This window comes from Hyla sarda, chromosome 4, assembly GCF_029499605.1.
Source record: "Hyla sarda isolate aHylSar1 chromosome 4, aHylSar1.hap1, whole genome shotgun sequence".
In the NCBI taxonomy this organism is placed as follows: Eukaryota; Metazoa; Chordata; class Amphibia; order Anura; family Hylidae; genus Hyla; species Hyla sarda.
This window is the reverse complement of record NC_079192.1, coordinates 331,088,548-331,114,458: the sequence shown is the minus strand read 5'-3', so window position 1 is coordinate 331,114,458 and position 25,911 is coordinate 331,088,548. Positions and strand designations below refer to the sequence as shown.

Here is a 25,911-nt window from a genome sequence, read left to right as displayed (position 1 = left end):
CCACACAGCTGCCTTATGGCAAAGTCATCCTATAGATTTCAGCCCGTTTCCTGTTATTCACATTGCGTTGTAATACGCTGTTGAGCAGCAATAACACAATAATACACAGCTGCACTGACTAGGATATAAAACATCCCCCCAAGATACAAAAAAACATAAAATGATGGAAGGTAAGGGCCTTCTATGTACACAAAAAGGCTGTGTTCTAATGTTTCAATAGGAATAAATATTAATGGGTTCCTAAGAATCAAAGATGTGATAGACATTATTGATAAAAACCCAGTCTACATTATGCACCCGCCTAACATGTTGCCAGGAGGTTTTAGCATCATCCCAATATAGCATTCGCACCCATAACTTATTTTATTGACCAAATAATGATTTTCCACCATAATATTCAAATAAATTCTTTAAAAATCAGACAATGTGATTTTTTGAATTTTTTTTTCTTATTATGTCTCTCATCTTTTTAAGTGAGAGAACTTGCACAATTGGTGGCTGACAATACTTTTTTTTGCCCGACTGTATCTCTGCCATACAAAATGAGGATTTGTCTCCTAGTTGTGCAGTGACCATACATTTAAGGGTCACTTTTTTTTTTTTTTAATTACTATATATGTTTAACAAAGCTTGTTATTTTATTTATATTTTTACATCTGGTGCATTTATTTGATAGGAGGTTATAAATAAAAATATATACCAGTGTTCCTTATAGGGGCACCTGTCAAATTTAGTACCGTTAGATATATATCTATATATAAAACTCAATGTGTGTGTGTGTGTATGTATGCTCCAGCATCACGTCCAAACAGCTAAAGATATTAACATGAAACTTGGTACACGTTACTTATATGTCAACAACAAACATAGGATAGGTCATTTAACCCTTACCCACCCTAAAGTCCCATACAAGTCTATGGGAAATATATGTTACTGCATAACTTTCATACAGCTGGAGATATTTCAATAATACCTGGTACACATATTACTTATAAGTCAAATAAAAAGATATGATAGGGTTTTTATTTCCAGTCCCATGCAAGTATATGGGACTTCCAGTACCTTACCCCACAAGCTCCACTCTACATCTCCTGGTGAATGTGACAATCCGGCTTCCAAGCCACACCCCATATCTTCAAAGACACGCCCACATTTAAGACACCCCCCTTTTATTATCTACCCTTTTTGTGCATCGGTCTGGCTTGCAAATCACGCCCAGTCCCACAAAGCCACGTACCCTTCTATTTCCAGCTTACAATATCTTCATCACAAATCAGTCCCACCTGACAGGATATGAGGATGCGATATGAGGTCGGGATATGAGGTCGGTATATGAGGTCAGGATAGGAGGTTGGGATATGAGCACGGTATATGAGGATGGGATAGGAGGTCGGGATAAAAGGTAGAGATATATAAGGATGGGATATGAGGTCTGGATAGGAGGAAGGGATAGGAGGTCGGGATATGAGGTCGATATGAGGACGGGATAGGAGGTCGGGATAGGAGGTCAAGATAGGAGGTCAAGATAGGAGGTCAAGATAGGAGGTCAAGATAGGAGGTCAAGATAGGAGGATGGGATAAGAGGATGGGATAGGAGGACGGGATAGGAGGACGGGATAGGAGGACGGGATAGGAGGACGGGATAGGAGGACGGGATAGGAGGACGGGATAGGAGGACGGGATAGGAGGACGGGATAGGAGGACGGGATAGGAGGACGGGATAGGAGGACGGGATAGGAGGACGGGATAGGAGGACGGGATAGGAGGACGGGATAGGAGGACGGGATAGGAGGACGGGATAGGAGGACGGGATATGACAACAATATATGAGAACAGGATATGAAGTCAAAAGCTTCCTCCTTTGTGGATTTTCCTCCCCAACAAGGATTAGGAAGGAAAAATTGGGCAACGCTGGGTACAATAGTGTTAATGATTGTGTCACTTGTATTTCCTATATCTAAAGAGTAGGGGGGGTCCATTCTGAATTCATCTTGGTATAATATTCTCTCAGGGAGTGATGCCATAGATTTGATTTGCTGACCGTGTGGTGATTGGTCTTTGTACAACACAGTTACTTGTAGCTACTGTAATTCTGTAGCCTCTATATAGCTACTTTCTGCATAAGCTTAGCGTGCTTCTATATATGTTCTATACATTTCTTACCTTACATGATTCATATATGTAGTCATTGTGCTTTTATATTAAATAACGCTTAAATAAACTTCTATATGTGTTCATATTGATTTATGATACATATATGTATAATATCTTTATATACTCATTTTGTTTATTAATCATAACCAATAAATCTGCAAAGTTAATAATATCTGTGTGTTATTTTATGATATTGCAAAACAAACTGCCATGGCATAAATCAATGAGCTTTTAAATATTCTGGGTAAATAAAAGAATGAATTCCTTTGTTTAGATATTTTAGCAGTTCATAAGATCACATATATTAAATTCCTCGTCATAATGAGTGCCCACTATAGCGGGATAGACAACATTCATGTGGGGGGTTATCCATCCTCTGGGGGGGGGGGGGGAACTAATACTATATTGAGGGAGTTGCCCACAGGGATGATTTACATATGAATAGTGGCCTCACTGTGCATAATCTCCTCCCACAAATTTAAGGAGGTCCGCAGGTGGGTCACCATCACATGTGTGATCAATAAAACTGACATATTTGGTAGGTCCTACAGAGATCAGATAATACTGACATTATTTGGTAGGTCCCACCCTAGATCAGATCAATAATACTGACAACATTAGGACCAATATGACAAGAGGGCCAAAACTTAAAAACTTCACAGTATTACTCATTGCATTTATTCTGTCAAGTTGTATACTACATGGAGATAACACGGGCAACTTTGCATTTCTGATCATTTGTGCTACCAAAGGCAAAAATTCTGATTTCTGTGATGCCAAATAATTCTCATGTAATTCGATAGTCTAACAATCGTGACTTTTTACAAGAAGACAGAGTCAGTCACTCACTCTCTTCGAGCAGAAATCTAAGAGACAAAGCATCTCAGAATGCTATGACAATGAACAGTAATGTTCTGCTGCCCTGAGAAGTCATGGAGGGCATCTGAGGTTATTGGCTTTAACTATCAAGTAAACGTTTGGAAGCCTAAAGTAGCCATCTGTCTACACCTCGTGATTGGCAGTACTCTATTGCCAATAAACAACCCATGGCGTGATGACTGCCGGAGGAAGTAAAAACTTCAATCCTGGGCTCATACCCACCTCCTCTTTTGGGAATTTCCTGTAGCATAGGTCACATACCTACAATTTGGTAAACCTTAGACCAGTATATCATTCTCTGTGAGTCTCCCCCAGTGGATTGAAAATGAGTTGACACAAGTAGCACATACAGTAAAGGGTTTCACGCTTTCTCAGCGTGGTCTACAGTTACTGTTCCCAAGTTTGACATTTGGGGTCTGTGCCTTTTGAATGAAAGTCACTTTATTTATTTTTCGAATTTAAAGGAAAATAACTTATTTTTTATGCTGTTACTAGAGTATTGTTGGTCAAGTTTTGCAATAAAAAAAAAAAAGTAGCTTAACTGATCTGTACAGAAGAAAACACAATTCAACATCACATGTCCTTAAAAATGTGACCTAGCTGCAAGATCCGAACATCTCATGACTTAGCCTAGTGCTGATATTTATGGCTCCAAGGCAAAAACTTGCTGGAGAGGCGGAAAAAAAAGAAAAACAAAAAAAGGCACGTTGAACTTTTTTTCTAGGAGTCAGTATGGTACAACTGAATGCAAAGTGCAACACAAGACTGCAGTTATTTCCACGTGATCTAGATGCCTGAATATGAGAGCTTAAAAGAGGTGAATGTATCCCTGCACATTGCCTGTCACGTGCCACTACGTTCCTGATCACAGGTGAAGAGACCACAGATGATCATATGCTTATCTAAATTGGGTTAAAGGGGTATTCCGGCCTCAGACATCTGGGACTCCCCCCTCCCCTTGCGATCTCGGTGCAGCCGTCACGCCCCCTCCCATGGACATGAATGAAGGAGGAGTGGTGTGATGTCACGAGGGGGGGTGGCGTGATGTCACAACTCCATCTCAGGAGCAGCACCCGGCACAGAATTCCGTGAGCTGCACAGAGATCGTGTGGGGGGTCCCAGCAACAGGACACCAGCGATCAGACATTTTATCCCCTAACCAAAGGAATACCCCTTTAAGTAACATGCCATGCACTCTATGTCAAATTGTCATGATGATACTACTTGTACTTGTATACTGTTTTTCCATCAGACACTTACAAATCTTCTTTTTAGAATAGATTTTGTTGGGCTTTGCTGGCAAATCTCTATTTCTACACACATTATACTGTCAGCAGATGCCCTTCAAACTGGCTTCATCTGTCAGAAAATTAAGATCATGCAACATCCTGGGCCACTACCGTGGTAGAAGGGAAATGTATCATTAAAACCTCACAGCAAGGTAAAATTCACAGAAATTATTGCCCCCGCAACCTAACTTTATTCTGTTCTGAGTGGCGTCTGAGGAATGTAGTGTTGGATTTTTCAGAGAAACAGAAAAGTGTAAAGAACCACAAAACGACTTCACAAGAAAAGGGCATATACTTACTAAAGAACTATCTTAAACAATCGAGAAATAAAATGGCCTTTACCTGAACTCATTAAGAGCGTCCACTATTTTATTGTACGCCAGGCTCCTCTGACTGGTGTCCGCTGATCTGCGGCTCATTTTCATGGCCTTTAAAAAGAATGCTTAGAATTAATAAAGGCAACCAATAAAAAAGGGAGTTTACCACCGCGTGCCACAAGTTCCTATACTGTATAAGGAAATTCCTCATTAAGGTTACCTGCTCTATGGCGCTCTTCAGCTTGTTCATATGACTCTCAAAAAGAGGAAAATGAGAAAAAAAGAACTCGTGAAACTTGCTGGTCTCCTCCTCATCCCTTGACAAGGAGAATATGACACCAATGGCGATCTTCTTCTTGCGGGTAACACCTAGGTTGGGTCCACAGCTCTCATCAGACATGTTAAAGCTTTCCTCTACAGACCTATGATATAAGGGAATAGTTGAGTCGAGTTTGTGTCTTAATTTTATCCTCTGTTTGCATTTTTCCTTGGGATTGCAGGAAAACTTTAAAGGGGTACTCCGCTGCTCAGCGTTTGGAACAAACTGTTCCGAATGCTGGAGCCGGGAGCTTGTGGCTTCATAGCCACACCCCCTCATGACGTCACACCCGCCCCCTCAATGCAAATCTATGGGAGGGGGCGTGGCGGCTGTCACGTCCCCTCCCATAGACTTGCATTGAGGGGGCGTGGAGTGACGCTGTGAGGGGGCGGGGCTATGCTGTCACAAGCTCCCGGCGTCGGCTCCAGCGTTCGGAAACAGTTTGTTCCAAGCGCTGAGCAGCGGAGTAGCCCTTTAAACAAAATATCATGTATTCATATACTGTAGGTTGTTTCAAGTGATGACATTGGCTTTGGTAGCTACAAACAACAATTACCTTAGTATTTCAATGTGATTTGGGAAAAAGAAAGACAATTACAAAAGGTATAAAACTAGTGTTGAAGTTAAAACCAAAAGTCCCTCAGCATTTGTATACTAGTGATCAAAAGAGGACATATAAAAATATTTCACTCACCATCGCGGGAAAACGCCATTTTCCAAGCTGGTAGTTTGGCTACGACGCCAGCGTCTCTGGTAGCTGCTGGCACAGCTGCTATTAAGTGATGAGCTTGGTGATGGGAATGGAGTGATCAGGAGACTACTCAGAGAAGCTACAGATAGTAAGCGCAGACATGCATTGGTCAGTGAAATAGACTCGCACAAGCATATAAAGATAGCAATGGTAAATGTAAAACAGCCTCACCTGATCTTGCTATGCCACTGTCCCGGTCATCATTAAACCCTCGGCCTGGCATATCCATGGGATTGCTATGGACTGTAAAAGAAGCCAATACTTAGGTTATATTAAAGACTTCCTAGACTTTCACTTTCACCCAGCAGATAATCAGTATCACCTGTGAATTCACCTTAAGAAATAAAGTGAGCAAATGGTAGACACTACCTGAGTGACAGATTAGAGTACTCGAGTGACAATTCCATGCAAAACCACCACCAAAGGTAAAAGGTCAGCTGAACAAGTGTCCACCAGAGTCCATCGTGACTTTTCTTCACCAAAGAGGTTTTAGAATGTTACTACAATTATATATACTTATCATAATGTCATCCATATTGTATACCTCTTACCAAGGTTAATCTTTAAATATTATAGAGAATTATTGTGAACAATGATAATAGGTCAATGGAAAATATGCGGTGTACAATCTTCACTTGTATACAATTCACTCTTTTTTTGGGGGGGGGGGGAAAGTGAATCCTGTTCAGCTGGCCTCTCTACACATCAGGACTGACAGGTCATGTGCTTGTGAGGGAATCCAGAATATCAACATTGCCAAATTAACATACGCATGCAAGGTGTGTAGACAAACGCAGCCATTGACTGTGGAAATAAGGTTATTGTAATCTACTTTCTATTCAGACTGAATATGAAGTCAAAATGGTCTTAAAGGCGTACTCCACTGGAAAACCTTTTTTTTTTTTTTTTTTTTTTTTAAATCAACTGGTGCCAGAAAGTTAAACAGATTTGTAAATTACTTCTATTAAAAAATCTTAATCCTTCCAGTACTTATTAGCTGCTGAATACTACAGAGGAAATTATTTTCTTTTTGGAACACAGTGCTCTCTGCTGAATGACGAGCACAGTGCTCTCTGCTGACATCTCTGTCCATTTTAAGAACTGTCCAGAGTAGGAGAAAATCCCCATAGCAAACATATGCTGCTCTGGACAGTTCAAAAAATGTCAGCAGAGACCACAGTGTTCCAAAAAGAAAAGAATTTCCTCTGTAGTATTCAGCAGCTAATAAGTACTGGAAGGATTAAGATTTTTTTAAATAGAAGTAATGTACAAAACTGTTTAACTTTCTGGCACCAGTTGATTTTTTTTTTTTTTTTTAAATCAACTGGTGCCAGAAAGTTTAAACAGATTTGTAAATTGCTTCTATTTAAAAATCTTAACCCTTCCAGTACTTATCAGGTGTTGTACTTATCAGAGGAAGTTCTTTTCTCTTTGAATTTCCTTCCTGTCTGACCACAGTGCTCTCTGCTGACACATCTGTCCATTTTAAGAACTGTCCAGAGTAGAAGCAAATCTCCATAGCAAACCTATCCTGCTCTGGACAGTTCCTGACATGGACAGAGGTGTCAGTAGAGAGCACTGTGGTCAGGCAGAAAATGTATTTTAAAAAGTAAAGAACTTCCTGTGGATCATATAGCAGCTGATAAGTACTGAAAGGATTAAGATTTTTAAATAGAAGTCATTTACAAATCTGTTTAACTTTATGGCACCAGTTTGTTTTCGAGGGGAGTGCCCCTTTAAAGTATAATAGGTTTCCAGATGCCTTGAAATACAACTTTCTCTTTCTTATTTCCACAATAAAGCCATAAAAGTGAGCATGCATAGAGACACACAGGCTACACTACATGTCGCACGGCAAGCAGCACACCTGCAAAGAAAGAAGCACTCCGGATGAGTCGGAGCGGGCCCTGCTCAGAGAATGCCCTTCTGGGGCTGCAGAGCTGAGACAGACCTACATGTTGAAATGCAGAATACAGACGGAAGAGAATACAGTTAATAGGGAAATGTGTGGCCTACAGAGGAAAAAAATGGACAGTAGAAGAAAACAAATGAAAAAAAGATGGTGGTCAGATTAACATGGAAGTAAGCACACTCATTTATGACGTTCTGCTGTTCTGCTGACATATAGTAAATGTTATTAGATAGCACAAGAATCGCAGTGCACTAAATTCTGATGTTTTAACCCAAATAGGTCTTTCCATACGAGTAAGACATTCTTTATGCATTTATTACAGTGTTTCCCAACCAGGCTGCCTCCAGGTGTTGCAAAACTACAATTCCCAGCATGCCTGGATAGCCAAAGGCTGTCCAGGCATGTTGGGAGTTGTAGTTTTGCAACATCTGGAGGCACCCTGGTTGGGAAACACTGATCTATACAATAGCTAGTGCTGTGACTGGATGGTGTGCTCAGTCCCATGAATGCTTATATACTTTATAACTAAAATGATGCAACTGACCAAGCCAGAAGTTACAAAATAACGTTTGTATTTCAATATACAGTATCCATGTCAACCGTTTACTAACAGAGCAACACAACAAAGCACAAAAATTGTGTCAAATGGGCACTCTCATTAAAACAAATTTTTGCTATTGCACTCCTTATGGTAAATAAAAAACCTTTCTAATATACTTGGTTTAAAAAAAAAATGAAGTTTTCTATGTTTTATTTGTGTTTAAAAAAGCCGCCACTAGGTGTCTCCCTACTTGTGCAGAGCAAATTTCCCGCCCATCTCATGCACAGACTTTGGACTCCTGCTGGCCTGACAGAAGTAAAAAAATCAGGAAATGCTGCCTGGAGTGCTGAGGGGGGTGTGTGCAGTCTTAGCCAATCATAGCTCCTCTCACACTTAACTGCCATATGCAGTTGGTTGCAGAATAAGGGAGGAAGTTCTCCCCTGTATGGCTTCAGGTGATGTCACGCCTTCTGGGTAACACCCCTTCCCAGTCTGTGAGCCTGAGCAGAAAATAAAGAGCAATATCAAGGTAGAAAACTAAAAAATAATAAAAATAAAGGCATGGGGTGGTTTATTATGATGGGGGCAGAGAATTGGGAAGATTATGAAATTTATCAAGTTAAATGAGAGGTACTCTCTAACTTAGATATGAGAGTACATTGTAAGTACAGAAAATGTTTATCCATAACAGCTACCTTATGAAAACTCATAAAAAATAATTGTTTCCAACATATCCATTAATACTCGTATAACCTGGCTTAGGGTGCATTCACACCACATTTTTGCAATACATTTCCCGTATAAGGTTTTTGACGAAAAACTGATTCCTCAAAACCTGACTAAACGGTATCAAAATGTGTGTACAAATTTCAACATACATGGTTAAAAACCGTATACGGTTTGAAAAATGATGTCCGGCTGCATACGTTTTTAACTTGCACATACGGTTCTGTACGGTTCCCATTGATTTCCATGTAAAAAAAAAAAAAAAATGTATACGGCTAAAAACTTTTTTTTTTACCCAGACCAAAAACGTGGTACCCTACGGTTTTGGATATGGGTAAAAAACCCGGACAAAACCGTATAAGGCGCAAAACGGACTAAACCGGATGATGCGTTTGACAATCGGTTTACAATGTTAAGTCAGTGTATACGTTCCGTATGTTTTTTTTAACTTGAAACTATATATACGGGAACTGTATCGCAAAAATGTGGTGTGCATGCACCCTTATACAGAAAATTTTACTGATGCCATATTTATCCTACCCCATGTTTATAAATTATACCGTACTACTTTAGTACGGTATATCAAGATATTTTTTATGGTCCTCAAGTATAAAACCAAAGAGCATGTGCAGCTGTGTCCCATAACCGCTATTTTCCAATGTAGGTTATGAAAATAAGAAGATAGTGGTCTGAGTAATGGGTAAGGGCAAGCATTTTATAGGGCACTATCATCTCCAGGATTTATAATGGTGCTGTACACTACTAACATCTATATAAACCAGTGTACAATTCTGTCATACGTCTATGACACAAATCCATTTAGATATTTAGCAGTCAATGGACATATCTACTTTTGAGGGGGTTTCACACGGAACAGCCCCACTAAATTATACTCACCTATGTTCCCAAGTAGACCATTCATGATGCTGCTGTTCTCAGCTCTCACTGTGTTATCATGACTTATGTTCTCAAAACTATCCTGCAGTCTGTAAGCAGTAAAGAGAATATTAAAGTCAACTGGATCATCTGGATCAGAATGATTACACTTTAAAGGGGGAAGGAATTTAGAGCAGTTTTTGGACTCTATTTTTATTTTTTTTCTAGGACATAAAGGATCCCAGTGGTGCAGTGTTAACAGTCAGCTGATGGTAAAATTGCTGAACTGGTGCCAGTGACACCACTGTGGCCTTCACAATAGATAATGACATCATTCAGCAGCTGTTGTGCTCAAATACAATGATCCGAAAGCAGATAAACCCCCATAATCTTGTGCACATCATTAGTAAAATAAGTATGTATTCATATAACCAATATGTCCCAAGATGAATAGGCACAAAGTCAAAATAAACTCACGTGTTTAGGCTCCCGTAGATGCTGCTCCCTGTCCGTGCAGTAAAGACTTTGCTCAGCATGAGCTGGGGAGGGGAGCTAGACATTAAAAATAGGAAAAGTCTAAATATAAAATCTGTATGGATAGTTCTATATAAGCCCAATATTTATTTATTTAAAACACCAACCTATCAAGAATCAAAGGAAGCAGTTATAATTCTTGACATTTAGAATTCTGATTACCCTTTCCATACATTATGTATTAAAGTCTATGAAGGTAATACACTACTCAAAAAAATAAAGGGAACACTTAAACAACACAATGTAACTCCAAGTCAACACACTTCTGTGAAATCACACTGTCCACTCAGGAAGCAACACTGATTGACAATCAATTTCACATGCTGTTGTGCAAATGGAACAGACAACAGGTGGAAATTATAGGCAATTAGCAAGACACCCCCAATAAAGGAGTGGCTCTGCATGTGGTGTCCATAGACCACTTCTCAGTTCCTATGCTGAGATGTTTTGGTCACTTTTGAAGGTTGGCAGTGCTTTGACTCTAGTGGTAGCATGAGACTGAGTCTACAACCCACACAAGTAGCTCAGGTAGTGCAGCTCATCCAGGATGGCACATCAATGCGAGCTGTGGCAAGAAGGTTTGCTGTGTCTGTCAGCGTAGTGTCCAGAGCATGGAGGCGCTACCAGGAGACAGGCCAGTACATCAGGAGACGTGGAGGAGGCCGTAGGAGGGCAACAACCCAGCAGCAGAACTGCTACCTCCGCCTTTGTGCAAGGAGGAGCAGGAGGAGCACTGCCAGAGCCCTGCAAAACGACCTCCAGCAGGCCACAAATGTGCATGTGTCAACTCAAACGGTCAGAAACAGACTCCATGAGGGTGGTATGTGGGCCCGACATCCACAGTGGGGGTTGTGCTTACAGCCCAACACCGTGCAGGACGTTTGGCATTTGCCAAATAACACCAAGATTGGCAAATTCGCCACTGGCGCTATGTGCTCTTCATAGATGAGAGCAGGTTCACACTGAGCACATGTGACAGACGTGACAGAGTCTGGAGACGCTGTGGAGAACATTCTGCTGCCTGCAACATCCTCCAGTATGACCGGTTAGGCAGTGGGTCAGTAATGGTGTGTGGTGGCATTTCTTTGGGGGGCCGCACAGCCCTCCATGTGCTTGCCAGAGGTAGCTAGACTGCCATTAGGTACAGAGATGAGATCCTCAGACCCCTTGTGAGACCATATGCTGATGCGGTTGGCCCTGGGTTCCTCCTAATGCAAGACAATGCTAGACCTCATGGCTGGAGTGTGTCAGCACTTCCTGCAAGAGGAAGGCATTGATGCTATGGACTGGCCCGCCCATTTCCCAGACCTGAATCCGATTGAGCACATCTGGGACATCATGTCTCGCTCCATCCACAAATGCCACGTTGCTCCACAGACAGTCCAGGAGTTGGCAGATGCTTTAGTCCAGGTCTGGGAGGACATCCCTCAGGAGACCCTCCGCCACCTCATCAGGGGTATGCCCAGGCATTGTAGGGAGGTCATACGGGCACGTGGAGGCCACACACACTACTGAGCCTCATTTTGACATTACATCAAAGTTGGATCAGCCTGTAGTGTGGTTTTCCACATTGATTTTGAGTGTGACTCCATATCCAGACCTCCGTGGGTTGATAAATTTGATTTCCATTCAACTATGTAAAGACGAAAGTATTTCATACGATTAGTTCATTCACTCAGATCTAGGATGTGTTATCTTAGTGTTCCCATTATTTTTTTTTGAGCAGTGTAGTTTAAAGGAGTAGAAACAAACATAGAAACATAGAATATGTCGGCAGATAAGAACCATTTGGCCCATCTAGTCTGCCCAATAATCTGAATCCTATCAATAGTCCCTATCCCTATCTTATATGAAGGATAGCCTTATGCTTATCCCATGCATGCTTAAACTCCTTCACTGTATTTGCAGCTACCACTTCAGCAGGAAGGCTATTCCATGCATCCACTACTCTCTCAATAAAGTAATACTTCCTGATATTACTTTTATGTTCAAAAGTTTTTTATTATTTTGAAAAAGACATGAAGAACATGTGTACATATCAGTTAAGCAGTCACAGCTGCACATATACAATTATAAAGCATTGCAATGTGACTTATCACAAAAGTGGTAACAGCGAACAACGTAAAAATGTTCACATGTCCAAAATAGGGTACATAAAAAAAAGGCGTCAACTAAATAACAAGTAACAGAATTACCATTGTAAAGGTATCCAATGCTAATAAAAGATAGATCAGAAAACTAAATAAAGGAAAGTGGAAGTGTATTTTGACCTATGACTGACAATAAACCTAAACTATTATGTGACTTCCTGATCAACTATCTGTAGTAAGTATTGTTGAAGAGAAGAATGGCCTAACTGTTTGGTTTTCTCAGGGGTGAGAAATGAAATTTGGGCTTCTAGGATAGTGTACATGAGAAAGAGGCAACAATATACATATGTACGACAGTATATTTTAAAGGGAAGGCATACAGTGGCAAGATGTTTCCCATAATCACCATCTTTTTGAAAATTTAGCCATATTACCAGAACCTCTAGCTATGAATTGTTCGTGAGAATAAGTGGCGTTTAATTTGGCTATAATTAGATCACTTGAGGGAACTGTTATAGTCTTCCCATTGAGTAAGGGCTAGCTTGGCTATTATGCAAATTATACAGACTAAGTCCCTATTAGCAGGTAAGATAGATGTTAGATTTAAGAAAAGTAAAACTGATTGCGGCAACCAGTCAACAGGGAAATGCAAGATAGATTGAACCAGCATCTTGACCTCATGCCAAAAGGTTTTGATGGACGGGCAAAACCATAAGATGTGAGCTAAGGATCTTTTGTGACTGCACCCACGCCAGCATCTATCGGAAGATCCAGGATAAATTATAGCTAGTCTATCAGGTGTAAATTAGAGGGGCAAAGGTTTAAAACTATGTCCTCTTGTTGTAGTTTTCTTCTTTTAAATATGCTCTCCTCCTTTACCGTGTTGATTTTATGTATTTAAAAGTCTATTAAATCCCCTCTGTCTCTTCTTTCTTCCAAGCTATACATGTTAAGGTCCTTTAACCTTTCCTGGCAAGTGAGGTCTCACCAGTGTTCTGTACAGCGGCATGAGCACTTCTCTCTTTCTACTGCTAATACCTCTCCCTATACATCCAAGCATTCTGCTAGCATTTCCTGCTGCTCTATTACATTGTCTTCCTACCTTTAGGCTAGGTTCACACTGTGGAATTTCTGGGCAGAATTTCTGCCGGAGATTTAGCCGGCGGTACTAGGACAGCACAGACTGCATTTCCGTCCCCATAGACAGCAATGCATTTTTGGGTAGATCTTTTGGGAGATCTGAGTAGAAATGCATTGACATCTATGGAGACGGCAATGCAGTCCACGCGGTCCTAGTGCCGCCGGCTTGGTCTCCGGCAGAAATTCTGCCCAGAAATTCCACAGTGTGAACCTAGCCTTAGGTCTTCTGAAATAATTACTCCTAAATCCCTTTCTTCAGATACTGAGGTCAGGACTGTGTCAAATATTCTATATTCTGCCTTTGGGTTTTTTACGTCCCAGGTGCATTATCTTGCACATTAAATTTCAGTTGCCAGAGTTCCGCAGTTGTGTTCTGATTTCTTTTTGTTCATCCACAAAGAACAACTCCGACTCCAATCGCTTAAAGGAAAACTGTCACATATTTTCTCCTGCACTATCCACACTGACGTCAGCGCCGCTCATGAATATTCATCCCTCCCTCTGGTTAGGAGCGGCGAAGAGAGGGAGAACAGTAGGGATGAATATTCATGAGCGGCGCCGACGTCAGTGTCCGTTAGCCCGCAGAACACCGCCTTTGCCAGTTACATCAGGATATACACAGAGATTAAAACTACAATTGTGGGCGAACGGCGGAGCGGATCAGACCAAGGTAGGGCTCGTTTTAATCAGCGTCTCCCGCACTATCCACCAATACCTGTGGATAGTGCGGGAGAAAATGTGACAGTTTTCCTTTAACTTTGCAATGACCTCGCCGTAATTTGAATGTGACTGCAAGTTTACAAAAGGTCTCATTCCCATACCGGGAGTCAAATCCGGGCCACCTAGGAGAAAACCAGGAATCCTAACCGCATTACCATATTGGAACGGCTAACTCCACCCCTAGACATGTTATCCCCTATTGAAAGGATAGGGGACACCCACTATCTCCTTGCTGCTCCCGGCGTTCATTTAGAGCATCGGGAGCAGTGCCCGAGGCTCTTGAAGTCCCGGGCGGGGCATGACCGTGACATCATGAGCCTCCACCCCGCATTGCGAAGTTCGCTCCGTGCACCTATTGTCTGGGGTGCCACCGCTGAGATCGCGGGGGTCCCCAGCAGCGGGACTCCCACGATCAGACATCTTATCCCCTATGCTTTGAATAGGGGATAAGATGTCTAGGGGCAGAATATCCCTTTAAGGGTCCCTCACAGCAAAAACACAAATCACAGGTATGAAACAAAATAATAAATAAAAGTAAAGTATTTAAAACTAATATGTTTTTCAGACTATGAAGAGACATATAACATCACTTAATCTTGATGAAAAAAGTACATAATCAACAAAAAGAAAATCCCATTCAGTGTGGTTTCTCCTCGAGCTTTTAAGTCTGAATTGTCTGAGGTTCAGGCTTCACTATTGATAAACAGTATCGGACATTGATCACTTCCAACTTATAAGAAGAATGGTAGGCTGATAAGCTTTGGATTGAGCCTTGTTATGGCCAAAACATTAAGTTGACATGTCTTTCCTAAAGAAAGCTTTAAAAGGGGTTATCAGGATAAAGAAAAGCAGAGCCAATTTCTTCCAAAAACAGTGTCACCCTGTCCTCAGGTTGTTTTTGGCATTAAAATTTGTCTCCATTCACTTCAACAGAAGTGAGCTGCAATACCACACACAGACCGAGTACAGACGAGGTGCTGTTTTTGGAAGAAATTAGCTCTATTTTTTTCTTTTTGGATAACTCCTTAACCATCTCAACAAATAAATCTGCCATCACTTAACCTAATTTATAATGAAGGAAAGAGAAAAGTGTCCAAATTTTATATACACCTTAGCATTGACATCAACTCAGGTCCTTCACTTGATGTAAGACTTCCTATAATCAGCTGGTTTATGGTTAAATGAAACAGAATTTATGTATAGAAAAGCCAATCTATTTCTTACAGTTTTGTAACAGCGACTGACACCTGTCGTTACCCCTTTCTTATAAGCATATTGCTTCGCGTTCTCTATCCTTACTCTTTTACATTTTTCTTGGTCTACCCATAGGTTTTCCTTTTAAGATATATATTTATTTTGTTTACACTTGCACAAAATTTTGCAACCAAATTAGGAACAACCAACATCTTTTGCTATTATGTGGCCCAGATTTATCAATGTGTCAAAAACCAAAACTGTTGGTTTTGCCCATAGCAGCCAATCACAGCTCAGTTTTCATATCTGAGCAAACTCTAATAAAGTAAGCTGTGATTGGTTGGTATGGGCAAAACCAACAGTTTTGGTTTCAGGCGAAGTGATAAATCTATGAATTCCTATGAAGTCTACAATCCTTTTCATTGTTTCAACTTGGAATTATGATATATGTTTCTGAAATATAGCATCTGATGTAGTAAGCTTTAAACTAAGTTCTAGTGTCTCTGCATAGCAATACCACCATGCAAGAATGGTTGTACGTCATTACTGGTACTGATTCCAAACATGTTTGTGTGCATAAGACTTATGTACAACTTTCCTTGCCAATATAAAGTTGAGTCACACATCACTGATGCACACAAGAAACACACATACAACCAGGGCTTACCATTGATGCACACAACAGGCTCCACTGAGCTACATTGGGGTCTTGTCCAGTTCTGCCAAGGTATATTTTGTTTTGATGGGAAACAGTAGTCTACACAGTGCCATTTTCCCATCAAAAATGACAGAATCTTTTAAAGAGCCACCAATGCAGTAGTGAACATGACCTTACCCACTTAAAGGGGTATTCCAGGTAAAAACTTTTTTATATATCAATTGGCTCCAGAAAGTTAAACAGATTTGTAAATTACTTCTATTAAAAAAATCTTAATCCTTTCATTACTTATGAGCTTCTGAAGTTAAGGTTGTTCTTTTCTGTCCAAGTTCTCTCTGATGACACCTGTCTCGGGAAACGCCCAGTTTAGAAGCAAATCCCCATAGCAAACCTCTCCTAAACTGGGCGTTTCCCGAGACAGGTGTCATCAGAGAGCACTTAGACAGAAAAGAACAACCTTAACTTCAGAAGCTCATAAGTACTGAAAGGATTAAGATTTTTTAATAGAAGTAATTTAAAAATCTGTTTAACTTTCTGGAGCCAGTTGAGATATATAAAAAAAAAGTTTTTTCCTGGAATACCCCTTTAAACACTGGTTTCACATTTATTACGTAATGTGACTAATTCAGAAAACATCCAATGATAATCTGAGTGTAGATGACTCAAAGTCATCTGCAAGTCACCATTATTGTCGTCAGACAAAACAAACTGTGTCACTGTCCTCATGTAAAAGTGTAAAATAATTTCATCTACTGGGTACATGTATATCACTAACTGGAATGTCACAATCCTACAGTGTAGACTCAGCTTTAGTCATACGGCAGGTCTTAAAAAAAATAAAAAAAATGTATACAATTTCAGACAATCCCCCATTTCTTAACAATTGCATTCTTTACACAGGTAGCCAGTTACTCACTATCAGCCCCCATCCACAGATGGGGAAAAGATGATAGCCGCCCCCCCCCCCCCCCGAAGTGTGGAAATGGGAGGTACAAAATCTTTGCTGTTGTACACGTTCTATTCTACTTGCCTACTGCTGTATTTAGACCTACTAACCATGTGCTAGCTATAAAGCAGGCAGGTAGACTGGGAAATGTCTCATGCTCCCCTACTGTGTTCTGCTGCACCCCATCACACCTATTTGGCGAGCATGGCACAGACTCAAAGTTTTTACCCAACCCACATGATTTATTTGCCCCTTAGATTCTAGTATGTGTTAAGCCAGAAAAAGATTTTCCTAAAAGGCATGTTAGCAGTTATCCTCAGTGGTACACCGTTGCCAAGATGAATGGCTCCTGTCAGTTTTCTCTGAGTCCCCTCAAAGAGCGGCCAGGCCAGACAATATATAAGATAGCTGACAATTCAAATGAGACTCACCGCATCTGGTGAATTTTTAGAGTGGAGCCTTTGTAACTCATGGCTACAGAACCAAACATCATTTCTCCAAGCATATTGGCATCTGAGGGACATCGAGAGCTCTGCAAAACAAAACAGCAAATAGTTAAAACTACAGAGATAACTGTATTTTCATGGCGCAGGAAACATCATGGTTTCCAAGAGAAAGAGATGGTTGGCCTGCGTGCACCCACTGGGGAATTCTTTCAGACTTTATATTACATCAGTTTTAGGGTACGGTCACACTGCGGAATTCCACGCAGCGAAAATTACCATTAGTGTGAATGGGTCTTCCACAAGACCTGTTCACACTGAGGAATTTCAGCGGCAGACAGTTAAGCTGCTGAAAATGTTTCACACAGAGAATGAACATGGTGACGGTGCAGTGTCAGGATTTACGGCAGCATCCGCCAGACGGAATCTCTGCTTGCCGAATTCTGCAAGCAGAGATTCCGCAGTGCAAAGTACCCTATGTTTACATGTGGCAAATCTGTTAGAGATTTCTGTGACAAACTAGCTCCATCCATCTGAATGAGGTTGTATGTGCATGGATTTTAGCAACCCATATTCAGATATAAAATGGAAAGTCGCAGAAATGTTGACAACAGAATATGATTTGAGAGAATATAGCCTTATAAGCATTATGCTTGCAGAGCAGTGCCTCAAAAAGTAATGGAGGAGAGGCTCCCTTGCAAAAGATGTGGAGAGAGCTTTCTTGCACAACATGGAGATCTGATGTTGTCCTCTACATAAATATATAGATATACAGTCAGGTCCATAAATATTGGGACAAGAGAAGACTTCACCAGAGTGAATACAGAGGGTTCACCACAAGATGGAAACCATTGGTGAGCCTCAAAAACAGGAAGGCCAGATCAGATTAGAGTTTGCCAAACGACATCTAGAAAAGCCTTCACAGTTCTGGAACAACATCCTATGGACAGATGAGGCCAAGATCAACTTGTACCAGAGTGATGGGAAGAGAAGAGTATGGAGAAGGAAAGGTATATTTTCCTAAGCATACACCTCATCAGTGAACATGGTGGTGGTAGTATCATGGCATAGTGGGCATATATAGCTGCCAATGGAACTGCTTCTCTTGTATTTATTGATGATGTGACTGCTGACAAAAGCAGCAGGATGAATTCTGAAGTGTTTCGGGCAATATTATCTGCTCATATTCAGCAAAATGCTTCAGAACTCATTGGACGGCGCTTCACAGTTCAGATGGACAGTGACCCAAATCATACTGCAAAAGCAACCAGAGTGTATTTTAAGGGAAATAAGTGGAATGTTATGCAATGGCCAAGTCAATCACCTGACCTGAATCCGATCATGAGCATGCATTTCACTTGCTGAAGACAAAACTGAAGGGAAAATGTCCCAAGAACAAGCAGGAACTGAAGACATTTGCAGTAGACGCCTGGCAGAGCATCACCGGGGATGAAGACCAGCAATGTCTGCTGATGTCTATGCGTTCCAGACTTCAGGCTGTAATTGACTGTAAAGGATTTGCAACCAAGTATTAAAAAGTGAAAGTTTGATTCATAAATATTATTCTGTCCCATTACTTTTGGTCCCTTAACAAGTGGGAGGCACATATGTCTTAATTTCTACACTGTTCGCCTGATTCGGATGTAAATACCCTCAAATTAATGCTGACAATCTGCAGTTAAAGCACATCTTGTTTGTTTCATTTCAAATCCATTGTGGTGGTGTATAAAGCCAAAAATTTTAGAATTGTGTCGATGTCCCAATATTTATGGACCTGATTGTATATAAATTTCAGTAGAACAAGAATCACAGGGATACATCAGCTGTCAATCACTGGTCAGGGGGATCACACTATCTACATTGTGTAGTTCTAAAGTGGCCCACAAATCTGGCACTGGGCTGTGATATAATGCTGCTGTCAGGTGGGTAGACAAATATAATTCATTTTCAACTTTAGAAACATGTAGACTTTTTCATCTGAACTATCTGGGCAGAATAGCATGACTAATCCAAAGAGTTGTTACTCTTAATACGCAATAGGCGAAACTATTCCAAACATAATGAAAATATTCCCCGGGGCCAGCAAGAAATGAAACTATACAGGCACTCTGGTATGCAGATCACCATTTACATAGCATATCTAGTGTAACCCACTCGGGGCTGGCGGTCTGGGTTAGTGGCACTTACTGCATTATTGTTACACAAACAACAAACTCAAGATACGTCGGAGAGGAAATAATGTTATGTAACAGGAAATAGTCCTGTATGTACTACTGCTTCACACCACTATAAAAACTAAACAAATTTATATATTGCAATTTTTTTTTCCATAAAACCAATTTTAATTCCATTTTGAAAGTATAGTTGTACCTAAATATGTCACCGTCAGGATGTGAGTCATGGGTTGGACTGAGCTATGCAGAATGAAAGTCAACCAGATACTGCCCGGGATGAGGACTACTGTCATGTACCCTGGCCCACACAAGGTACTGAAAGATCCAACACTCAGAACCATCATTAACAAATTCCCCAAAACTCTAACTAGAGTTATTCCTAATGGTTAAAAGAGCATTTCAGTTTCATAAAGTTATATCATATTGCTAAGATACGCCTTCACTTGACTGGTGGAGAATGAGAGGCTATGGCATTGGAGTAGTGTTGCAATCCCTTTTATGTGAAGATAGGGGAACAAAAAACAGAAAAAGGAGGGTGTAGATTCATAATAGGTGTGTACCTGATCACCACATCAATGTGAGATACTAACGTTTTGGAGCTGTGTTGGGATAGGCATAACTCTACCGTTGGCATAAATAGTGGCAAGACTGCTACCATGGAGGTTAGGCTGCTGCACTCTTAACCCGAATCGGCATCTAGCTAAGGCCATTCAATAAAGTAGAGAGGAATAAAGGAAAAGATCGGTTCACAGAGGCGCCTCTGTGAATCAATCTTTTCCTTTATACCTCTCTATTCCCTTTAAATGTATATCCCCAGGACCATCTAGCGATGCGGAAAATTGCAGATCCCTGAACAGTTGGATGAGTAGAAGAACAGCTGTTATAGGGAAAAACTCAGAAAGGGTGTTTATCAGAGCCCCAGGGGTGAGGGTCACAGTGGTCAAATTCCCACATATCATAAAGGAGTATCCTAGCGATATGCAAATAATTTTATGAAATGGAGAACCACTTTACTTTTGCAAAATAGTTTAAAAAAAAATAAATAGAGCAAACATAGTTAAAAATGCTATCTAAAAGTTCATTCACAGTCACAGCCAAGATTAGCTAAAGAAGACGAGACAATGTAAAAAGCCCTGTGTGTCCACGAGTGCACAATGTGAGGCTACGACAACATGCGGACTTCACAATACTCTCTGAAGCAATGACTAAAACACTCAGCTACTTGTTTAAATGATTAGACAATCCGCACAATGGTTCATCCCAGCTATATTATAAGAAAAACAAGCAGACAGCTTAACAAAGAGGTGGCGGTGAGTTTGCAGCACTATTTTGGGGATGTTGTAACCAGAAACTTGTGATCTCTGCAAGTTCACTTGACAGGATGAATATTTATCTGTGTCAGATGACTGCCTTCTCTTGCAGCCAAAATCCCTTCTCTTATGTAAAAGGTAACTCAAGCCAAGAGAGGAGATCCCAGACCAAGAGCCAGAGGAACAACTCAGCACATGCTCTCGTCATTTTTAACTCTTTTTTGGTGTTGGGAGAAGGAAAATGCCAATCATACTTGGCGAGGCTATACAGTCAGCACTTTCCTGCACGTCGAAACTGATGGTCACGTATGGTCACTGTGACACTGGCTTATGGATAAAAGAAAAAAGTATAGGATGTATTTTCTTCTACAAATGCACCCAAAGTAAAAGTTCATATTCAGTTACCAGGATATGGATATATGAATTCATCAAAAAGGACCGCACTCCCAAGGGTGTCCACGGGTGCAAGCTGGTCGGGCCTAGGTCAAGAGTCCCCACAAACAGCCAGCAAAACAAAACAGCAGCACTCCGGTTAAGATGAAAGCGTGTCAGGCTTTATTCATCAGATGCCACAACGTTTCAACCGTCTCTCACGGTCTTTGTCAAGCACCTGCTTGACAAAGACTGTGAGAGACGTTTGAAACGTCGCGGCACCTGATGAAGGCTGCTGTTTTGTTTTGCTATATATATGTGTGTGTATATATATATAGTGAGAAAGTTCACAAATTCAATTACTTCAATCTGAGCCTATAGGGTAATAACGTAGGGTAAAATTCTGTGTTAACCCATTAAAGAGGACCTTTGGCCAAATGCAAAAAAATTTGATTGGAAAATCACTATATAGCTTAGGATGTCATGATCACACACTTGTTTACAGCTTCTTTATACACCTTTGTGTCCCTGAGATATGTGGGTTTATAGTTTGTCTGACAATTCAGGGAATCAGTCAGATGGGCGTGTAGTTAGTTTTAATAATGGGAGTGATTATCAGGTGATGGGCGGGATCATACAGTCAGGGGGTGTTTATTAGGCATACACGCCCCTCAATGTAAAACATTCACACCCCCTGCCTGTATTATATCAAGTACGTATTCACAGGAGACTGTGGGAGTAGAAAGGGACTGGAATGGTCTAGTTGTAATCATGCTCAAGGACTTCTCATAATGGTGGACGATGAATAGAGCCGGCGTGTAAATTACTTCTATAAAAAAAAAAAAAATCTTAATCCTTCCAGCACTTATCAGCTTCTGTATGCTCCACAGGAAGTTCTTTTCTTTTTGAATTTCCTTTCTGTCTGACCACAGTGCTCTCTGCTGACACCTCTGTCCATTTTAGGAACTGTCCAGAGTAGGAGCAAATCCCCATAGCAAACCTCTCCTGCTCTGGACAGTTCCTAAAATGGACAGAGGTGTCAGCAGAGAGCACTGTGGTCAGACAAAGGAAATTAAAAAAGAAAATAACTTCCTGTGGAGCATACAGCGGCTGGTAAGTACTGGAAGGATTAAGATTTTTTTAATAGAAGTAATTTACAAATCTGTTTAACTTTCTGGCACCAGGTGATTTTAAAAAAATTTTTTTCCACCGGAGTACCCCTTTAAAGAGGCTTTTTCATTTCGTGGTAAACTTACTTTAACTAAACAGAGAACTTTAACCAACCTGGTACTTTGGACATTGTTCTTTAGTGTCAGAAGCCAGTGAACTAACTGAACTGTCCAGAGAGGTTGAGCTGTCTCCTCCAGGTCTGAGCTGGCAACACTTTCCAAACACCCGCACTGGAGCGTCGCTCACGAGTTTCTGCAGAATGGAAAAGCAAATGTTAACTTTTTGGTTAAAATTCTTTGCACATAGGGGGGAAAAAAAAAGGTTACTGCAAGGACAAAATAGACAGAAAAACAGAGACCGTCACCTAAACGTTGCATAGAAAAGAGGTCTTCTATGGGGGGTTGGTCATTAGGCACAATATTTGGTGGACTGAAAATGTATCAGACAATATTTGGTCTGGATAAGGTCTGGTCTTCTCAAAGAGGTGTTTTTTTTGTTTTGTTTTTTGTTTTAGGTTCACATGTGCCGAATTTTGCAGCATAATTGCTGCTGCATGGAAGTCAATGGGTATGAAAATACACAGCTGATTTTGCTACCCATTTGCTACCCATTTGCTACCCAACTTCAATGGGTTAAAAAATACGTACTGGAAAATACGCTGCAAAATATGGCAAATGTGGCCCAGGAACTGTATTGCAAAAACGTGGTGAGAATGCAGCCTCAGGCAGTGGTTTCAAACTGTTGCCCCCCAAATGTTGCAAAACTTCAACTCCCAGCATGCCCGGACATCGGTTGGCTGTCCGGGCATGCAGGGAGTTGAAGTTTTGCAACATCTGGAGGGACACAGTTTGAAACCACTGCCTGAGGCTGCATTAACACCACGTTTTTGCAATACAGTTCCCGTATCAGGTTTTTGATGAAAAACTGATTCCTCAAAACTAAACTGTATCAAAATGTACAAATTTTAACCCATATACAGGTAAAAAACCGTATAAGTTTTAAAAAATTATGTCCGGTTGCATCAGTTTTTTTAAGAAAAAAAGATATACATTTTTTCATTTTCACTCCATTATGAGTAAAGTTTCACTTGTTTGATGAAAAAAACCTGTGCAAAGTCAAAAACCGTATGGTGAAAACCGGATGGAACCGTACAGTTCTGTACGGTTCCCAATGACTCCCATGTTTTAAAAAAAAATGTATACGGTTTAATACAGTCTTTCACCCGGACAAAAACCGTGGTAGACTACAGTTTTGGGTACGGGAAAAAAAACTGACAAAACCGTACAGCATGCAAAACGGACACAACCTGATGCATCTTTTGGCATACGGTTTTCAATGGAGTCAATGCATACGGTTTTCAATACGGTTCTGTACGGTTTTCACATAGAAAACATATACGGGAACTGTATCGCAAAAACGTGGCGTGAACCCAGCCTTAGAGAGTTGTCTGTATCTCCATACAACAGTACGCCCTGTCTAACACACTGTATTGGCAATGGTATGTTATAAGGGAAAACAAGTGGAAAACAAATGTTTTCAAATCAACTGGTGCCAGAAAGTTCGACAGATTTGTAAATGACTTCTATTAAAAAATCTTAATCCTTCCTGTACTTATCAGCTGCTGTATACTTCAGAGAAAATTGTGCAGTTCTTTTCATTCTGACCACAGTGCTCTCTGCTGACACCTCTGTCCATGTCAGGAACTGTCCAGATTAGAAGTTCACCCCTATAGAAAACCTCTCCTGCTCTGGAAAGTTCCTCACACGGACAGAGGTGTCAGTAGAGAGCACTGTGGTCAGACTGGAAAGAATTAGGCTGCATTCACACCTCATTTTTTACATACGGGGAGGGGCAAACCGAGCTCTCCCGTACCCCATCCAGATCAGCCCGTGACTCCATTTACTTTAATGAGCCGACCTCCGTCAACGTTTACTTTAATGAGCCGACCAGAGTCGAACGGTGACTCCGGCTGGCTCACTTTTGACCCGTATCCGGTTTTGGACCGGACCTAAAACCGTAGTATACTAGGTCCGGTCAGGAAACCACATATGGGTCAAAACGGAGCCGACCGGAGCCACCGTTTGACTCCGGTCGGCTCATTAAAGTAAATGGAGTCACGGGCTGATCCGGCACCCGTAAGAAAAAAAACGAGGTGTGAATGCAGCATTACACCAATTTCTCTGTAGTATACAGCAGCTGATAAGTACTGGGTTGATATTTTTAAATAAAAGTAAATAAATTACAAATCTGTTTAACTTTCTAGAGCCAGTTGATTTGAAAACATCTTTTCTCCCACTTGAGTTCCCCTTTAAGGAATACTGAAGACTATAACATATACAGTGACATCAGAAGATGTAACCAAACGGATAGGTTGGTATGTTCTTTTTTCTTCACCAAGGGGACACAAAAACTTTTTCCGAAGGTCTTTATTTGTCAGGCAAATTATTCATGCTGTGCTTTCTTGTATACAATCATTTCAAGCAAAGACCAACAAAGGGTTTCTCCAATGGAATTACTGACAGAAGTCCAGGAAAAGATCTGCGGAGGTTGTTTTTTTCCACTGCCAGGTGCTGTATCCATATTGAGTGAGTCTAGCGTTCATATCTCACATGACTTTGGTGTCAACTTCAGACCTCGATCACAGAAGCAGGGTTCATTTCTCTTCATGATCATAGATAGTGCCTACTGAAATAAAGTCATATGCCACTATGGGCTGAGCTTGCCCAATGAGTGACATTGCAGTAAAAAGCCAACTATAGCAATTTATGCATTTTAACTGGCATGTTAAAATATATGATGTGATATTTAAAAGGATTTGACCTTTCAAATAATATTTTCACCCTCTTTCAAGTAAACACCGACACTATTTTGCTCACACATCACCCACATAAGTTCCAGAAATAGAAGCTGGCTATCAGAATACTGGATGTTTCAAAAGCTGGCACGTCAGTAAATTTGGCCCGCCACGTGCAAGCCGGTAACATCAGAGCTTGGCGCTAGGTAGCAATGCTCCACAGGTTAACTATAACTCAGAAAACAAACTATTTGGAGCCTTTTTTATGTCTAATGGAATGACAATTGGGCTCACAAAGATGAATCATGATTTGCTTAATATAAACTATAAATATCATTAATAACATGCCAAAAACTTAAGTGGGGTTTTTAACTGAAAGTGATGATATTCCTCACAAAGTTAGTCCCAACTATGGAGGGGACAGGTTTAGTGATACTACTAGCTGAGTACCTGGCGTTGCCTGGTCTCTTCCTACCTAAACATTGAGGGTGAAGAAAAGCAACAATGACGCTCTTGTGCTCATATCCTGAGCTGGATATGGTGGGGCCGAGCTGTGATGATGAGATTGTTCGTGGCTTTCGGGAGGAGTGGACCGACACATT

The 25,911-nt window shown here is 40.8% G+C and overlaps 1 protein-coding gene across 3 annotated transcripts in view; it reads right to left on the bottom strand.

Moving 5' to 3' along the window:
* Positions 1-25,911, bottom strand: part of FNIP1 (folliculin interacting protein 1) — a 100,374-nt gene that overhangs the window by 19,010 nt on the left and 55,453 nt on the right. For 2 of the 3 annotated variants that reach the window (XM_056575078.1, XM_056575079.1), the window contains exons 3-11: positions 22,630-22,767; positions 17,478-17,578; positions 10,242-10,316; positions 9,786-9,874; positions 7,577-7,660; positions 5,881-5,952; positions 5,653-5,788; positions 4,860-5,061; positions 4,665-4,750 (exon numbers count right to left, since the gene is read on the bottom strand). In XM_056575078.1, the coding sequence (XP_056431053.1) occupies positions 4,665-4,750; positions 4,860-5,061; positions 5,653-5,788; positions 5,881-5,952; positions 7,577-7,660; positions 9,786-9,874; positions 10,242-10,316; positions 17,478-17,578; positions 22,630-22,767 (983 nt within the window). The remainder of the gene's footprint in view (positions 1-4,664; positions 4,751-4,859; positions 5,062-5,652; positions 5,789-5,880; positions 5,953-7,576; positions 7,661-9,785; positions 9,875-10,241; positions 10,317-17,477; positions 17,579-22,629; positions 22,768-25,911) is intronic. The other variant, XM_056575080.1, reaches the window with a different exon arrangement.